The sequence below is a fragment of the Rhipicephalus microplus genome, chromosome 4, assembly GCF_043290135.1.
Source record: "Rhipicephalus microplus isolate Deutch F79 chromosome 4, USDA_Rmic, whole genome shotgun sequence".
In the NCBI taxonomy this organism is placed as follows: domain Eukaryota; kingdom Metazoa; phylum Arthropoda; class Arachnida; order Ixodida; family Ixodidae; genus Rhipicephalus; species Rhipicephalus microplus.
In genome coordinates this window covers 11352425-11371299 of record NC_134703.1, presented here as the reverse complement: position 1 = coordinate 11371299, position 18875 = coordinate 11352425, and the positions used below count along the sequence as shown (strand labels likewise).

At 47.4% G+C, this 18875-nt stretch overlaps 1 protein-coding gene and 1 long non-coding RNA gene across 14 annotated transcripts in view; one reads left to right on the top strand and one right to left on the bottom strand.

Annotated features, from left to right (window-relative positions):
• LOC119171617 (bromodomain adjacent to zinc finger domain protein 2B) overlaps positions 1-18875 on the bottom strand; it is a 247304-nt gene that overhangs the window by 77945 nt on the left and 150484 nt on the right. For all 13 annotated transcript variants that reach the window (XM_075892168.1, XM_075892166.1, XM_075892165.1 and 10 more), the window contains 2 exons: positions 2332-2391; positions 456-1524 (listed from right to left, as the gene is read on the bottom strand). In XM_075892168.1, coding sequence (XP_075748283.1) covers positions 456-1524; positions 2332-2391 — 1129 coding nt within the window. The remainder of the gene's footprint in view (positions 1-455; positions 1525-2331; positions 2392-18875) is intronic.
• The window catches only part of LOC142814168 (uncharacterized), a 43743-nt gene continuing 42545 nt past the window's right edge, over positions 17678-18875 (top strand). The window contains exon 1 of the long non-coding RNA XR_012894829.1: positions 17678-17849. This is a non-coding gene — a long non-coding RNA (uncharacterized LOC142814168). The remainder of the gene's footprint in view (positions 17850-18875) is intronic.

The window sequence follows — 18875 nt, the reverse complement described above, 5'->3', positions numbered from 1 at the left end:
GTGTTGCTTCCACCGTGAGCCTCATTTCGAGAATTGCAAGCGAATCCGCACTTACAGCAGCTAACCATTGTAATGCATATTCGCTAATACGTAATCGCGTACGGCTCACGTGTAATATCGTAACTGACGGCTTTGTACAGATCTTGTTTATCTAACACGAAGAAAAAAATGCGAGTGAAATTAATTACACTAAGTGCCCCGTTTCATTCGGAAAAGCCGCCACGGAAGCGCGCTGGATACGTTGTCTGTGCTCTCTCTTGCCTGGAGCAAGAAGGCCGCCAACCGGTTTCCCCGGCTTCACCCGCTTGCGTAGGGGTGAATAGGGGACCTCCACTCCAGAAGTTTCTTTTAAACCTCCTTGGCCGCTACACACTTATTTTCATTATGTGGCAAATAAACACAGCAAATGCTAGCTCCACAAAAACATAGCTAGGTGACAAGTGTGCTGCACATACCCGGAGGCACAGGCTGTGGTTTGTCGTACTGGTTGGTGGTGTCCTCGGTTTCTATCACACTTACTACTCGGCTGCTGCCCATCGTGGAGCCTACGGTGGACGATGCCTCTTCTTCGATGTCATCGTCATCCATGTCCTTTGAGCCAGGCAGCCGTGCCAGGGATTCCTCATCGCAGGGCACTCGTGGCAGGAGGCTAAACCACGGCTTCTTCTGGGCCAGGTTCTTCAGCATATGCTCAGCCGACAGGGGAGTGGTGAAGCCCCCGAAAAGCGGAGAGGCACCATCCTTTCCCAAGGCCACCGTGCTTGCTGGTCCAACCTGTGGCGACGAGCTTGGCGACGACGAAGATGGGGCGGCACCAGGCGTTGGGAACGTGCTGCTGTTGAACAGCATGTTGCCCGCAATGATGGACGCAAAAAAGGGCGAATGCATCATCCAGCTCTGCTCTAGGGTTGGCTCGGGCAATGGACTCTTCTCCTTGGTCACCGAGGCAGAGGTCGCAGACGTCGTCACTGCAGAGAGGTTTGCTGCTGACGTTGGCACAGACGCAACAGAGGAAGCTTCTTTGGTAGCAACGGACGGACCTTTCTCGTTGGTGCTCAAGGGTGCCTCGGTTTCTTTCTGCTTCTTCTCGGGCTCCTCAGTGTTGTTGGGGGAGTCTGTCTTTTCAGCCATTTCAACTTCGTCCTTGACTTCACCAGTTGTTGAAGCGGCCACCTGGGGAACGTCGTCCTCTGTCTCCTCTTTCAGATCACAGGGCTCCTGCTTCACAGATGACAGAGCAGGGCTCTCCTCTTCATCTTGCCTCTCCTCCTTGACCCCTCGAGCAGAGGTACCCTCCTTGGCAACTGAACAGTCCTCACTACTGCTATCGTCCTCGTCAGCCATGTAATCAGAGGCCACAAAGTCGCCCATGCCGTCCTGCTCGCACGACTCCATGGCCTCCACGAAAATGCCCCCCGCTATGGGCAACAGCCAGTAGCGCCGTCGAAAGCGGTCTTGGCCCAGCATCACAGCCCGAATACTGCTGCTCGCCTTGGCCACCTTGTTTTGGAACTGTGCCTGTTGCTGCAGGAATGCACGTATACATACAGAGACGTCAGCATGCTGTGACAGGATAAGTGCCTTACTTCTATTTTGGTATGCACACAACATCTATATCACAAAATTGGAAACTAAGGGAAAAAGAACAAAACATCAATGCTGAGTTTAAAATACTGTAAAACTTGGAAACAGTATACAGATGTTCCTGAAACATCCATAGCAAAAAGCTTGTACACAAAAGTTGTTTTCAGGTCAGATACAGTGCTCATGACAAATCACTCTTTGCTTGCCAGATTCAGCTCCCTGAGTACTAATTAGTTGCCAAAATCTGAACTGATACCAGAGAGCTCTCATAGCTTAAAAAAGCTAGAGAAATACATTGCCAGTTATACGATAGATGCCGTCTGTGGCTAAACATGACAGGGCAACATTAGGGTACGCCTTAATTCTAATTGCTTGGCAACCTGAGGCACCATAAGAAAGAAAAGCTATTGCCTCACCCTCTTTCAATTTCTCGGACAGGCAGGCACTCTTTGTGAAAATTTTTTTTTTCTAAAAAAGAAGCTTTTGCTGTAGAGTGAGAAGAAATGCTCCAACTTTCCGATTTTCTGTTCAGGTATGTGCAATCCTGATCACAAGAAAAAGACTCTGTAGTATAGCTGTCCCATCACACTCAAGTCAGCAACTTTGCACATTTTCCATTCAACTTTTCCTTAAATTTCAAAGAGAAGTGTACAACCATTATTTGTGATTTTTAAGTGTACACCTTCAGTTACACTACATGTATGCTACATTGTGTACCTACAGAAAGCTTAACAGAAAAAGCCCAACCTTTGAAAGTTTCTCTATCCTCTTCTCCAGCTCTTCATTAGTGAGACTCAACTCGCTGTCCTGTAAAAGACATAACCACAATAAATAAAATTGTGCCCACAATAAATACCACTAAGAAAAAGTTTATTCAAGCTAACAGCAGTCATCTCAAACTGAACCCTGTTATAACTGTGTGTCTTGGCCTCAAGGTTGGCCTCACTGCATGCGATAAGTGTTTGCTGGTGCTAGGAAGACTGAGCAGCAATGCATGCTTTTATGCATTGTTTATATTAGAGCTGTGCGAATAGCAAAATTTTGGGTGAGAAAATATTGAAGTGCAAGTGTCGAATCGAATGTTTTTTAAATATTTCTAGAATATACAAGCGCGAGTCAGAAATTACCTACACTTGTGTCATAACTCTAATGATATTGCACAGTTGGTCTTCTGTCCTCGCATATATTATTGTTATTCTGTTGCGGTAATGCTGTGAAAGTATGACTTTAAAGGAGCACTGATATAAAATTTCAGAATCGAGATGTGCCCTTCCTGTGATCGCTCGGTGTGCTTAAGTCGTCTTGGCCAAATTTGAATAGAATCCGTTGCGTGGACGTTATTTTATTTCAACGGCAAACAGTGTACCAGAGTTAATGAAAATGGAATGCCCTGCGACGTCGACACCAGTGCTCCATGTTCGGTGTGGTACATTCCACACAGACCATCCTGAGTGATGATGCGCTAGTAGCGGCGACGTCTATGATCAGAGGGTTCTTATCGTGGCGCCGAAGCCTGGTTACATACTCGCTCGTCATGTCACATCTTTGTCACGCTGCTTTGAATGATTTCGTGAACTTACCAAGATGCAAACCACCTTTAAAAGAACGGCGAAAAAAAAAAAGAGCATGATTCAACGTGTGCTTGTCAGTCAGCATGTCATGTAACCGTTGTGAGCTGCAGTCATCGTTCGAAGCACGAAAAAGCGCAATGAGGGTGTCTTTTGACATCACTTATCCATCACAACCAAAAGCTATCAAAGTGAAACAGCGTATAGATAGATGCCATTGCTAGCAAGTAACACAAAGATATCGTTGAATTTTAGTTTGTATGTAGACTTCTTTGCGTCTGCGTAATACCGGGTTACTGTCGCTGCAAACGCAAGAGGCTGGTAGGTAAGGCCACCTGGAGGCGCAAAGAAAAACTTAGCAAGCAGGGAATGTATTCTACTTCTCCGCTAATGCTCATTCCCGATAGCGATATTTCATAGACCTCTTTGCGTATACCCGAATGCCGTGCACGCCAAAACACACCAGTATAGCTAACTGAGACAGACGAGCCAACATGGCATCCTCGGGCACCTCCTCAATGCTGCTTGGAACGGCGTCCATTTTGGAATCGCTATTCTGTAAAGGGTCGATCGAAGCAAAAATAATTCGCGACATCACGAATCGCGGGGATCCCAAGCTCCAGACTGTTATATTCAACCGGAGTCGACACTTTGTACAGCAACGACGGCATTGCATGTGACAAGGCATGGCTGATTGTTTCTGCCTAGCAGAGGAAATGTTTGCGGAGCAGCTGAGCGTGACGTCACTCTTCTGAGAAGTGGTCAGCTGTGGCGCGATTTGGAAGTGACCGTGAGGTCGTGCCACTGGTAGTGCTCCCAGCGCTAAAACTGACGAGATTGCCGGCTGTTTTGAATCGTGCTAGATACCAGTGATATAAATCAATAAATGTGATAGCTACTCATCCCTCAGTTACATTCTAGGTCGCGAATCGCTGCTACGGGGTCTATAGCTGCTCGTTGACGCAAGAATATTGACATGAGTAAATTTGATGTCAGTGCTCCTTTAATTCCTCAATATTTCATCCTTCTGTTGCCGACATATCCTGGCTGCCCTATTGCTATTGCAAGTTTGCACCAAGGAGGAACAACGAGCAGTGATCTGTTTCCTCTAGTTGGAGGGTGTAGAGGTACAGATATTCAACGCAGACCATCCTTGAAGTATGGGAGAAGTGCACTATCATGTAAAAACTGTGTATTTAGGGGTCGAGAATTCGCAATCTGCCACAAATGCAACACACAATTTGCCACAAACGTCGAGGTTTGTTGTCGCATGGCAATGCATGGCCACTATTGGCTCACACCTCTATTTACACCATCAACAAGGTAAAATTTGACTTAATGAAGCACCCTCCCAATAGCCCAGACTTAGCTTCATGTGACTTTCGCTTGTTTGGGCCACCCAAGGGTGATTTGCATGGTCACCGATTTGCCTCAGATTTAGACGTACAAATTGCGGTGCAAAAGTGGCTTCATGACTAACCGAAAACCTTCATTTAGCAAGAATATGCAAGCTCATTGACCATTGGGCCCAGTGCACTGATAAGGAGAAAAATTACGTAAAAAATGATGGAATAGTGCAGGGGTGGAACGGGGTACATGGGTTTGGGAGCAGTCCAAGGAGTAGACAAAAGTGTTTTTTGGAGCAGGCTTGGAGCAGCCAGGAGGGCCTTTTTGAGTAAGCTTAGAGCAGTATGAAAATTAGGAGCAGATGTAGCCCCTTTCAAACTACTTGTGAAGATACATTTGTTCCACGCTGCACTTTTCAAACACTCAGCTAAATTGTGCGAAGGCCTCGTTATTGCGATACAAACTACATTGTCGCTCCCAACGGGCTTTTGCCGTTGCAGCCAGGTCCCATATAAATTAAATATTGATGACATACCCCTGCGCATCGTATGCTCTTTCCACGGGTAAAAGCTTGTAACCAAGGACGACGAACACGCTTGAAGCAGAGATCAAACGATCCTGCCCCTCTCCGGCGTGTGCAATAATGTTTATTATCCTTGCCCGCCTTGGAAGAGCATTAAAAAAAAGGAACGAGGGAGGAATGGTCACGATCGCTTGCGCACACGCTGTCTCGGCAACCATCAGAGAGAGGCTTGCATATACAATGCTACGTCCTGCACTTTAATTGCGAAAACACTGTATACACTGTGTGAAAAGTGTCGCTCCCCTTGAAGTGACTGTGGGAAAACCACGCTTCTGTGTCTAAAGGCACCAAATGAAAAAGACACAAATCTGATCATTCATGTCAACAAACATGTTCTATTTCACTAAACGCTTGCTCCTTCCTCGTTGTTCTCGAAGACCTTCAATGCACATGCTATTCACGTGGTAGGTTCATACAATTTACAACAGTGGCCTTTGTAGTGACAAATATGGGCTCTAAGAACGACGAAGAAGACGTTTGTTGTGGCGGAGGCTCGTGCTGCTGCAGATGCTGCTGAAACCGCTGGTTGCTATCTCGGTGCTGTTAGGCCCAATAAACGGTTGCTCTACCCCGGCGTGCGTCTAGCAGTATTCTTACATTTGGTGGAGGTGCTGGTTGTCTCAAACTGGAACTCCGTTCTCGATCTCTGCCTCAGTCCCTCGCCTCGTCAATGCCTGACAACATGACCCAGCCCCCTGCAGTGATAATCCCATCTGTCACTTGTTCCGGAATGCCACGACAGCGAGATCCAGTAATTTTCAACGCGACCGACGACCAAGACGCCGAAGACTGGCTGTCGCAGTATGAAGCGGTAAGCGCCCACAATAAGTGGGATGACACAGACAAGCTAACTTACCTCAATTTCTATCTCGCGGGTGTGGCAGAACTGTGGTTTAACAACCACAAAGCGGAAAAACCCTCTTGGCCTACCTTCAAGACGCGCTTTGCAGAAGTCTTTGGCCGACCCGCTGTTCGCAAGCTCCGCGCCAAACAGCGCCTGCGCTGCCGCGCACAGCGCTCAGGCGAGACCTTTACCTCGTATATTGAGGACGCTTTGGACCTCTGCCGCCGTATCGATTCAGAAATGTCTGATACTGACAAAATACGGCACATCATGAAAGGTATCGAGGACGATGCCTTTCACATGCTCGTTGCGAAAAACCCGCAAACCGTCGCCCAGCTTATTCAGCACTGTCAGAGTTTCGAGGAGCTGCGGAGAGAGCGGATTTCTACTCGACGTTCAAACTTCGACACGACCTCTACATCTGCATTAACCATTGGCGCCGTTTCCTCCGAACAAACCACGTTAATGCAGCAAATCTAGCAGTTTGTCCGAGAAGAAGTTTCGCGCCAATTTTCTCTTGTACCGTACGTCCCGACCAGTGAGCACATGCTGACTCCTACGCTCCGCAAGGCAATCGAAGAGCAAGTTTCTGACGCCCAGTCTCCCACATACAATCCTCCGCCTATCTCTGCCCCTCTCACTTACGCTGAGACCGCCAGACGATCGCCGCCGTCGCTACCAACCGTCACGGATCTTGCTAGACAGCCCCGTCCCCTCTACGCAGCAAGTCCTCCTACCCGTCGCCACCCACCTCCTGTTCGCCACCCTACACCACCATCAACAAACCCTTGGCGCACTCCAGACAATAGGCCAATTTTCTATTTCTGCCAGCTTCCTAGTCATGTAGCACGCTACTGCCGTCGTCGGGATTACAACCCAATTGCTGGTGAGGCGACTTACGACTCCTATCGTCCAGAGCCACCACAGCCGTCTTCGTTCTACCCCACGTCGTATCAGTCGCCGCCAAGTCGCCACGGCTTCGACAGGAATCGGTCGCCCTCACCACGGCGCCGCTCTATTTCTCCGATGCTTCCTCGATCACCACCCGCCCAAACGGAAAACTGACCATCGCAGTTCCCGAGGCAAGAGCTGCGCATAAATCGAAACCTTCAAGGCCTCCGTTTTTACCTGCTAATGAAATAACGGTGCATATTGATGGTGTACCTGCAAAAGCGCTCGTTGATACTGGTGCTGCCGTGTCTGTGTTAAGTGGTGAACTGTGCCGCAAGTTGAAGAAGCTTACGCTGCCGCTTACCGATGTCTCTCTCTGCACGACCACTGCGCATCACATCCAACCCTCTGCGGCGTGCACAGCTCGACTGGTCATCCAAAATAGTCGAATTCATTGTGTTTTCCCCATGTTGACACGATATCATCTTAGGCTGGGACTTCCTCTGCGCTCATCATGCCGTCGTTCACTGTGCGCGTGCCGAACTAGAGTTGTCCACGATGTGTGAACTGCCCCTGTGTGAAGCGCCGACGGCGGAAGGACCTTCTTTCAAGCCGCTATCTTCCCGAGTCACCGTAGCCGCGGACACTCACATCGCTCCTCTATCCTGTGTTCATGTGCCACTCTTCTGCGACGACGCACCCTCTGTCCCCGCCCTCTTTATCCCCTCCGACACCTTCGGCTCTCCCAAAAGCTTCCTTCTCCCGTTCGCAGTTGTCACCGTAGAAAACTCACATGGCTCCATTTATATAATGAACTCGCTTCCTTCCCCGGCCATATTATTCCGTGGCGAACTCCTCGGTCACCTTGAGGAAATCAATTCTGTTTCATCCAGTCACCTACCTGATGACTTGTCATCATCTCACTTAAACACCATTGCCTCTGATACCACCCCCACTTTATCTCCGGAGGTTTTTTCCCCATCCATTGACCCTAAACTTCCCGTTGCTCAGCGCACCTAACTCCTGGCTTTTTACTCGATCGCATCAGGATGTCATTTGACCATAGCCAACCTTCTTTGGGTCGCACGTCTGCCATCGTTCACAAAATCGACACCGGTAGCCATGCACCTTTGCGCTGTGGGGAGCAGGTGCGCCCAGCCTCCCTTTCCCTTTTAGGGCAGCGCACGCGCCTGGTTGCGGGGACCCCTTCCCCCACGGCCGGCGCGTGCGATTCCCCCCCCTTTCCCGGCGCCAGGAACAGGTTCCCCTCTCCCTCAGCGAGGAAAGGTACCATTCTCGTCAGGGAGAGGGAAATCGGGTCGGGGAACAAAACGAGCGGGCAAACGGGCGCTCGCTCTCTGACACCAGCGACCATCCCAGGAGGACGAACCCGCAACCCCTCCTGCGAGCCGAGGACGTCCACGACCGAGGTGTAAGCGTCAACACCTTTGTTATCTGTAGTATCTCCCCGCGACAGTGACGCGCGATTGCTAACGCTTAGCAATAAAGTGTTTGTTGTTGATCTGGCCAGTTGCCTTATTCGCCCGAACCCGTAGTAGTAGCTGCAATGAGGCAAGCTACGGTTGGGGGACGTTAACCGTGCACGGAACGACTGTGTGCGGCTGAAACATTAGCTATAGGCTTCTGCGTCAGCCGTACATAGGACGGTCCCCCAACAGCGCCAGCGCCCATATCGAGTTTCTTACGCTGAACGCCGTGCCATTGATGATCATGTGAACGATATGCTTCGACGTGGTGTGATAAAACCTTCAAACAGCCCTCGGGCCTCTCCGGTTGTACTGGTGAAAAAAAAGGATGGCGGCATCAGATTTTGCATTGATTACAGGCGTCTTAACAAGATAACCAGAAAAAATGTTTATCCGCTGCCCAGAATCGATGACGCCCTCGATTGCCTGCAAGGAGCAGAGTCCTTTTCTTCTTTAGATCTTCGATCCGGCTACTGGCAGGTCCCTATGAATGAAGCCAACCGCTCCAAGACTGCGTTTGTAACTACTGACGGATTGTACGAGTTTAACGTCCTGCCATTCGGCCTCTGTAATGCGTCTGCCACCTTTGAGCGTCTCATGAACAACATCCTTAGAGGCTTTAAATGGAACACATGCCTGTGCTATTTGGATGACGTCGTCGTTTTTTCGAAGGACTTCAACACCCACATCAGCCGTCTAGCAAGCGTACTGACTTGTCTTTCGAACGCTGGACTGCAGCTGAATTTGAAGAAATGCCACTTCGCTGCCCGCCAGCTTACCATCTTAGGGCATGTTGTTAGCAAGCATGGTGTCCGTCATGATCCAGCCAAGCTTCGCGCTATCGCCGACTTTCCCAGGCCGGCTACACTAAAAGAACTCCGCAGCTTCATCGGGCTCTGCTCACATTTTCGCCGTTTTGTGCGCAATTTCGCCACCATAATCGCACCCCTGACGCAGCTACTTGCCGACAACCAAAACCTCTCGGCGTGGTCCCCAGCATGCGACGAAGCATTCGCGTCTTTACGCCATCTTCTGACATCACCACCTATCCTACGCCACTTTGATCCAGACGCTCCAATCGAAATCCATACGGACGCTAGTGGAGTTGGCCTCGGCGCTATTCTTGCCCAGCGTAAATCTGGCTTCGATGAGTATGTTGTGTCCTACGCTAGTCGCACCCTCACTAAAGCGGAAAAGAACTATTCAGTCACCGAGAAAGAATGCCTTGCCATTGTTTGGGCAATCACAAAATTCTGACCTTACGTATATGGCCGCCCATTTGACGTCATGACTGATCACCACGCATTGTGTTGGTTGTCGTCATTAAAAGACCCATCCGGTCGCCTAGCTCGCTGGGCACTACGTCTCCAAGATTACGATATTCGTGTAATTTATCGTTCAGGCCACAAGCATTCGGACGCCGACGCTCTTTCTCGCTCGCCACTTCCCCACGATTATGTTGCAGCGTCTGTTTCCAGCTGCGAATGTTCTTCACTTGAACAGGCCGACATGTCCGCTGAGCAAGGCCAGGATCCATGGATAGCGTCTCTCTTAGAGTACCTGTCTCAGACGTCTCCACGTACCGACAACCGTTTACTTCGACGAACTGCTTGCCATTTTACCATCCGTGACGGTCTTCTGTACCGGCGAAACTACCTATCTGATGGCCGCAAATGGTTGCTGGTAATACCTCGCCACCTACGTTCTCACGTCTGTGCCTCCTTCCACGCAGATCCGCAATACGCCCACGCAGGTGTAGTGAAGACGTATGCTCGCCTACGAATTCGATATTACTGGCACGGAATGTACCGCTTTGTTAGGCAGTACGTCCGTTCATGTTCCTTGTGCCAACGCCGGAAAAGCTCCCCTCGCACATCTACAGGGCCACTCCAGCCACTGCCTTGTCTAGCCACTGCCTTGTCCTTCTCGGCCTTTCAGCCGCATCGGAATCGACTTGTACGATCCCCTACCATACACACCAAATGAAAACCACTGGGTCATCGTAGCCGTGGACCACCTTACGTGCTACGCCGAAACTTCGGCACTTTCTGAGGCCACTGCGCGTGAAGTCGGCCTGTTCATTCTGCACAACCCCGTCCTTCGGCATGGTGCACCCCGCGAGCATCTCAGTGACCGTGGGCGTTCTTTCTTGTCGGAAGCTGTAGAAGCCCTCCTACGTGAATGCAACATCGTGCACCGAACAACGACCGCATACCACCCCCATACCAACGGGATGACCGAGCGATTTAATCGCACGCTGGGTGACATGCTCTCCATGTATGTTTCTGATGACCATACGAACTGTGACCGCATGCTGCCATTCGTTACTTACGCTTACAATAGCGCAATTCAACCGACAACTGGATTTTACCCATTCTTCTCTCTCTATGGTCGGGAACCTTCATCGTTTTTGGACACTATCCTTCTGTACCGCCCAGACCCTTCAGAATCGACAACTTTGGTCGAAGCCGCCACATATGCCGAAGAATGTCGGCAGCTAGCACGTTTGCTAACAACGCACGATCAGGCGCGCCAGAAGCACTCGCATGACCGACGCTCATCTCCTTCGTCATACGCGCCTGGGGCAATCGTGTGGCTCCGCGTGCCATCGTCTGCCCCAGGCCTTTGCTCAAAGTTCATACCCAAGTATGACGGTCCGTACTGGATCCTGCGCCAGACTTCACCAGTCAACTACATAGTTGAACCTATTCAGCCACCTACAGATCAACGGCGCTGCGGGCGCGAGACTGTGCACGTCGAGTGCCTAAAACCTCACTACGACCCACCAGTCCTGTCTGTGCCATAGGTCGCCAGGATGGCTCCTTTCGCACCAGGGAGTCAATGTAGTGACAAATACGGGCTCTAAGAATGACGAAGAAGACGTTTGTTGTGGCGGAGGCTCGTGCTGCTGCAGCTGCTGCTGAAACCGCTGGTTGCTGTCTCGGTGCTGTTAGGCCCAATAAACGGTTGCTCTACCCCGGCGTGCGTCTAGCAGTATTCTTACACCTTATTCTCGCGCACCAGCTTTTTGTACAGTTACAGAAGAACGGAACCGAAAGAGTTCGCTGCTGGCCTCAATTCGTATAACATTGCGCAATTTGCTGATATCGCTTTCACTACTTCACCCTTGCAGTGCATAAGGATATGCACAGCTGCCCATGTCCTTTATTCAGCTTAACGTGCGAACGTCTACCACCGAGTCGAGAAGCGCAATGCACAGAGGCCAAATGAATGAGAATACGCGCGTGCGCTCGGTGTGCAATCATGTGCACCAGTCTGCGCGAGGGTGTTCTGGGAACCGGACAACCCCCTCCCCCTTTTTTTTTTGAACACCGTTACTGCAATTGTTTTTTTTTTTCAAACGCTGCCATCAAGCTATATATATATATAAACAGTTTCACCGGAATAAAAAAACAATAAATGCGATAGCAACAAATTGTAAGGCTGGCAGCCAACTCTTTCACATCAGATATTGCGTAACTTTACATAACGATGGCCTAAGAAAATACCGATGCTCTTCTCGCACTGAAAGCACAGCACGTAGAATGGTTCACCAGCTATTCGCACAGATGCCTGCCGTGATTGTGCAGGCATAGCAATCGCGACCACGCCCTAAGAATCAGAGTTCAAATCTGCTTCTGGAGCGATGACAGCCTTTACGAAATAGAAACTACACTCAAACCTCGTTATAACAAGTTGAAAGGGAGCCACAATTATTTCGTTATATGCATTATTTTGTTATATCGATTATAACAGTTTGGGGCAATGTATGCTCAGATGGGCGCACACCTATAAGCATGCAAAGAAGGAAACCGCCTCGCGGCCCGATGTACCGCTACATGACCACGCGTGCCACGGAAAATCGACTCAGTCGAATCTCATTAATTCGAACTTTCGGGTAATTCGAACTCACGCTGAGGTCCCGTCAAAGCTATGTGTATCGAATGGGCAAAAACACCCTGTAAATTGAACGCACAAGCACTTTCGACGGTTAATTCGAACATACCGCACTCCGAAAATGCTCTCAGCACCATGCCCGATCCCGCGGCGGCACCTCTCAATGCTGCGCACGAAGAAGGAAGAGAAGAAAAGAAAAGAAAAGACTGTGCCGGATTGTTTACTCTCTCTCAAATGCCGATCTGCGATGCGCCTGTGCCACGCTTCTCCCTATTCAGTCTCTGCACGTAGAGACCCTTCTCCTTTCAAAGCCGCGGGCAGAGAGAGGAAAAAAAAAAAAAGAGAAAGCTGTGGCGGAGAGTTCTCCTTTCTCGGTGCAGAGGGTAGCAGCCATGGAAGCAGCCATGGTAGCAGCAGAGACGTAGTGGTTGCAGTCTTGAGAGGAAAATCGCTTTGCACCGTGGCGCCGCTTCTCGGTCATGTGACCAGCTGAGCGCTTCCTCAATTCTCTCCGCTGACTGTGTGAGGAGGATGGCTCTCTCGGCCGCCCGAGGCATGGCTGTAAGGTCGGCACGGGAGTTTTGAAAGGGCCGCGTCGAACGAGCGTCAATCTATACAAAATACGATACTCTTAACACACTACGGTAGATTTTTTTATAGACTATTTGATAGATTAATTTAGTTCGTTAGTTTGTTATATTCATTTAACAGTCAATTTCACTTCGTTATAATGAGGTCTAAGATGTATGATTCTCCAAGGAGCTTTCAAGGGGAATTTCATTTAGTTCGTTATATCCCATTATATTACAACGAGGTTAGAGTGTATAACTGTTTCGACTAAACCAAAAAGATGATGTTTCAGCCACATTTCTGGGCACAGTGCTTGTAGCATTCGAACTTTGCGGCTAAATTCTGGTGCTGATGTGCAGTACAACAGTGATAGGCGAGTTAGGCGCAGCAGAGGCGATTCGGTTCAGGATGGCACAGGTAAGCAAGTTTGGTGCACAATGGCGCAAATGGCACAGCTGTTCCACCCCAGATAGAATTCCTAGCTTCACGTTAATTAACTATAAAATGAAAGGTATAGATAATTTTTCACTTGAAAAGGATTCCTAAGCATATTCTAATGAGATAGCAACATGAAAGTGTTTCTTTAGGCTTGGGTGGTGCTTCACTGTTGTCTTACCAAGAATGAGGCCATTCAGAGGCCAAACTGTATTTACGTTCATGATTTTGTGCAACTAAAGTGTTGCCAACAATACATTACAGGTGAAAGGCAAAAATGCCATTTCCTCAGCCTCTCTTTGTCTTTCTGTGCAAGCCCAACTGACAAGAGTGAACATATACGTGATGTTCGAATGTCCTTGATAGCTATCCGCTGCAGTCAGCTGACTAATGGGCATCCATAAATCAGTGGCGTACCAACTTTATCGCGAGTGGGGGGGGGGGGGCAAACCTACCTCACCCATCAGCCAAGACAAACACACACACACACACACACACACACACACACACACACACACACACACACACACACACACACACACCTGGAGAGAGAACGTCATGGACGTGCTGGCTCTTTGATATGAATTTGCATTCACACTTTAACAAGCTGAGAAATGGCATCTTTAGCCCAATTTGCGCATCCAATATGTGATGCTCATTTTGCTATCGCACCTCTTTCTCCGATTATGGTTTGGTGGCTAACATCTACAGATACCACAATGGTTTGTTTAATAAATTAACATGGATTATAGTCGTCGGGATAAAGATGTATCAAGCGTCAACGACGATACACTCACGTTGAACAGGGCTATAGCTGCCAAACACTGAAACATGCATCGGTACTCCGTTATCAATCTACAGTAAACATTTAAGTACCACTGTGAAGGCACGTTTTACTTTCGTGTTGTATGGCAATTTTTATGACGGAAAGATCTACCATGTTTTTTCAACGAATGGTTGCTGTTATACTTTTTCATAATAAGTACTACAGTTTCTTGCGTGTGTATTATAATTTGCCTTACTTGCTTATAGTCCGAACACTATTTCTGGAGTGTGCAATTAACATTATTGCTATTGTTATATTACTGTTATTGACTTACTATAAACTTCTCGACCCTTTCCTTTAAAATGTATAATTTGTGGTGTTAGGGGTGTAGCACATTGTTTACACTCATTAAATTTGTATCGAAATTCTTTAACGGGCCCCCAGGCACCTCAATAAATAGGCCAATGCAAACAGGGTAAACAAAATTTTCCTCTGAAAGAATAAAATGTGGGGGATTATAACGTTAAACCATCTCTTTTTCCTTCCTTTCAAAATGGTCGTTAACTATAAATGATTGGTGTAAATATGCTGTGTTATGCACAAAGCACCAGCTTGTTACGCGAGGCAACAAATGACGCGAAAGTGATCCATCGCGTAAGGAGCACTTATGCATGACCACAGAAAAATAAGAGAATAAACTATTATCGATACGGCATATTGTTTGTCATTAGTTACTCAGCATTTTAAATGTTCTGCTGCCTGTTTGTCACATGACGTAACGACGCTGGACAGCATCTCCTTCTAAATGTAATTCAAGTAGGCTAGCTGCCAATCACATAAGCAGCGGCTACATATAGCAGCTAGCAAGACGGATTACGAGTTTAATAACATATTTCTGCTTGCAGCATAACGGTGTTCAGTAGTTTGCGCGCGTATACATCTCTGTGAGCTCATACTTGCTGAGAGAAAGAGGAACAGAGAGAAATAAGCAGCGCTGCAAGTGTGTGCTTCTTTACTGTCCGAGATGTATTTTGAGCTGTAAAAGACAATTCAATTTAAGTGAAAACCAACTGTAGCTCGACTCTTAACTAAGCCTCCATAGTGCTAAAACCATGGTTTTTCCCCTTCTCCCTGGTCCGGCGGGGTCAAGTTGTGGGGCAAGCTTAGAAGCTAAGCTTCCTATTGAGCTCGAGTCCACTGCTTTATCCGTAGTCACTTTACAAGCTGCCGCTATGGCTCCAAGTTACCACAAGCAAGGCTGATCAGGTTTATCAGATACTAAAGCGGAAACAATTTTTGGCATTTCAGTGCGGAAAAGTTTGATATCAAGAACGATTCGTCACGCTCATCGGCTCGAAACAGCTTCGACAGAGCAGCGGTGATGACATACCCATTTCGAAGAAAATTATTTTCCAGAAGCAGCAAATTCTTTGACTGAAAGTTTGCTCGATCACATCTGTAACTGCATTGACAAGTCAAAGCAGAGTAAAACCATAAATAAGTGATGTAATATTATAGGGCCCCTGTACAGCGCTTGCCTGTTCTGCAATACTACAGCACAAGACGCGAAAGTGTCTCATAGGGGACCCGCACCGCAAAGAGCCTGCAAGGAAAATCATCACAGTGGAAATGCTGGCGAATTTTCGATATGCTGCGAGATTGCCTCGTAACATTTTCATTCTTCCATAAGAACATAGTTGAGTTATTACTGCTGCTACGGAAAACTTCATCTAACTTTTTGGTTTCCCCGGCGTGCAGCCAAGAGGGACAATTGTCGAAAGTGGGGGGCTCAGCCCCCCAAACCTTTCTCATCAAGGGGGCGGCTTACACCCTCCTTGCCCCCCCCAGCTTGTACACCTATGGCAGCGTTCTTACTTTATCTGGTCGATCGCGACTCGCAAGCATAGGGTGGGTGCCTAGAATATTTTAAGTGTATTCTAGGCACTATTGTTAGGGTATGCGCGCCTTGACTGATGGCGCAAACTCCAGTTGGCCGACGTGGCCTGCATTTCACGCCGAAATTAGGGCACCTGACATATTCTTGAGGCTGGCTGGGTATTTTGGCGTAGCGAGGCGCAACTTCAGCAAATTTCTCGGTTTTGGCACTGCTTGGCGCAACAATCGAGAATTGCATCAAATTGGCACAATTGGCACAGCTGTTGTACCCCTGCATGTACAATAGAACCCGCTGATAACGAATTCAAAGTGTCAAGGTAAGTGGTCATTAAATAAGTAGTTCTGTTGTATATGGACTCGCCCTTAAAAACATGCGCTCATATATAAGGACCAAACTGTTTTTCTTTTCTGTGTATAAGAAGTGCTAACATCCCCTCTGGTGACAAGTAAGTTTTGTCTTTTTGCGTGATAAGCGGCACCTGCTGTGTGCTTGAGAGTGAATTAAAACTATATCTGCAATCAACTCGTGCTGTTTCACAGAAGTGCAGCACCGCCACATAGAATCTATATTCCCCGGCTAGTTGCATGCAGCACATTATAACCAACAGATCGTTTTATCTGGCATCGTAATAAGTGGTTTAACTGCACCAGCGTTGTTACAAAAAAGCTTATACGTATACTAACTCGCACGTGCATGCATAACTACATGCATTATATTATTACGCACAAAACGACAGCTAAAGCAATACACTTATAATGATAAATGAAGAGCTTATTAAACTCTTCAAGAAAACACTTCGTTAAGAAATTATAAGTTGGGGATCAGCTAGGTAAATTATCAAGTGTGCAGAAGCACATCAGTCAGGTAAGTGGACGAGAGTAAACTTGATACCACTGTGGTCTCGAAAAAAAAAAAAGGTTAGGTTAGGTTAATTTGGTTTTTTATGGCGCAAAAGCAGCTAAGGCTATGCTGCGCCAGACACAAGACTTTCAGGAATGGACGCTAAAAAGATGAGATTTTAAAGCTTATTCTCAGCAATGCTTGTAACTATACGCAGTTTCCATTATCTATCTTTGTCTTGTATGTGCTTGAATTCTTATACATTTTTAGTTGACTTCTGTTGCCTTCCTGATTTGCGCATCTGATACTTGTTTCTTTATTTTGTCTTTTTTCTTGTGTGTTATATATGTTGTACCCACCCCCTCTGTAATGCCCTACGGGCCCTGAGGGTATTCTAATAAATAAATAAATAACAGGTTACTTTCTTTCAGAAAGTTTAGCAAGTCAGGCAGAGGTACTAGAGGGTCATCTCCTAGGAACAAAGCAGGGTGTAAAGGTACGTGTTGTTTGTATAGCTTGCTGAAATGTTTTTGTCTCTGTGTTTCAATGGTAGGACATGTGATTAGGATGTGCATAAGTGTTAACGCTTCTTGGCATTTTTCACACGTTGGTTGTTCTTCCTTTGCGAGTAAGAAGTTGTGTGTCAAGTGTGTGTGTCCAATGCGAAGTCGGCATAATACAACTACAATAAACCGTTGCTGGTGACGGCAGGTCTTCCATTCCCCGAGTGTGGGTTTCACCAGGTGGAGCTTATTGTTCGTGCAGGTGTCCCATTGCTTTTGCCATTTTGCTAGTAGGGCCAGGCGAATTGTTCTCTGGATATCTTTAAGGGGAATTTTTACTTTTGTTACTGTTTTATGGGCTGCCTGGGAAGCATACTTATCTGCTTTTTCGTTTCCAGGTATCCCAACATGACTTGGGACCCAGCAGAAACGAATGCAGGTTGCCTGGCTGTTTAAGTATACCATGTTTAGAATGTCGCCTACTATAGGCTCACATTCGGATTTTATATGCAGTGCTTTTAGTGTGCTTAGTGAGTCGGTGTATATGATTGCTTTCTTGTATTTTTCAGCGATGATTTTCCGAACTGCTTCACTCAAGGCATAAGCTTCAGCTGAAAAAAAATGGAAAATCTACAAGGTACTTTCACAGAAATTGCGCTTTTCGTCGTCACAATCCCAATACCCACGTGGTCCTCCGTTTTTGAGCCATCTGTGTAAAATTCTTCGTAATCCCTATATTCGTGCTGAAGTGTATAAAATTCTTGGATTATGTGTTCTGGTGGGGTGCTTTTTTTGTTGAAACGGCTAAGTGAAAATTCGCATAGCTTTGACAGGTCAATCCATGGCGGCAGTCTTGGTGGTTTAATAGCGACATCTAGTGATTCAACAGGGATGGTATAAAAGCGGCAGTATTCCTCGAAACGTAGGACAAGTGGTTTGATTAGGTTCGGTTTGTTGAGATAGTGTGAGCGCGAGTCACATTTTGCGGCAATTTCATAGCAGATGTGTTCAGGTGACGACCTTATTCTTAAAACATATGACAAGGTTAGTAATGCTCTTCGATCACATAGAGGGGGCTCATTGCATTCTACGTATAGACTTGGCACAGGTGATGTTCTGTAAGCACCACTTGACAGACGGAGACCGAGGTTGTGTACAGGGTCAAGACGGCGGATGTATGAGTTTCGCGCCGAGCCGTAGACTATGCATCCGTAGTCTAAAATGCTGCGTACAAGGGATCGGTAAATACGTATAAGGCAGAATCGATCGGAACCCCAGTGTTTATGGGAGAGTACTTTGAGCACATTGAGTGCTCTGTTTGCCTTAGTTTTCAGTGCATTTATGTGTGGCAGAAAGTTTAGTTTTCGGTCGAATGTGATTTCTAGAAATTTGTGTTCTTGTTTTACCGGCATGTTGATGTTGTATAGTTTGAGCACGGGTTCAGGGAACAGTCCTCTCTTTTGTGTAAAGAGAACAGCTGTGGTTTTTTGGGCTGAAAAGCGGAAACCATTTTGGTCGGCCCATTCCGTAAGCCGATTTATTGTAATTTGGAGTTGCTTTTCGCAGGATGATAGGCTGGAGGCTCGGCATGCAATTTGTAGATCATCAACATAGATGGAGTGCATGACTGTACGGGGTATAGCCCTGTTGATGGAGTTCATTT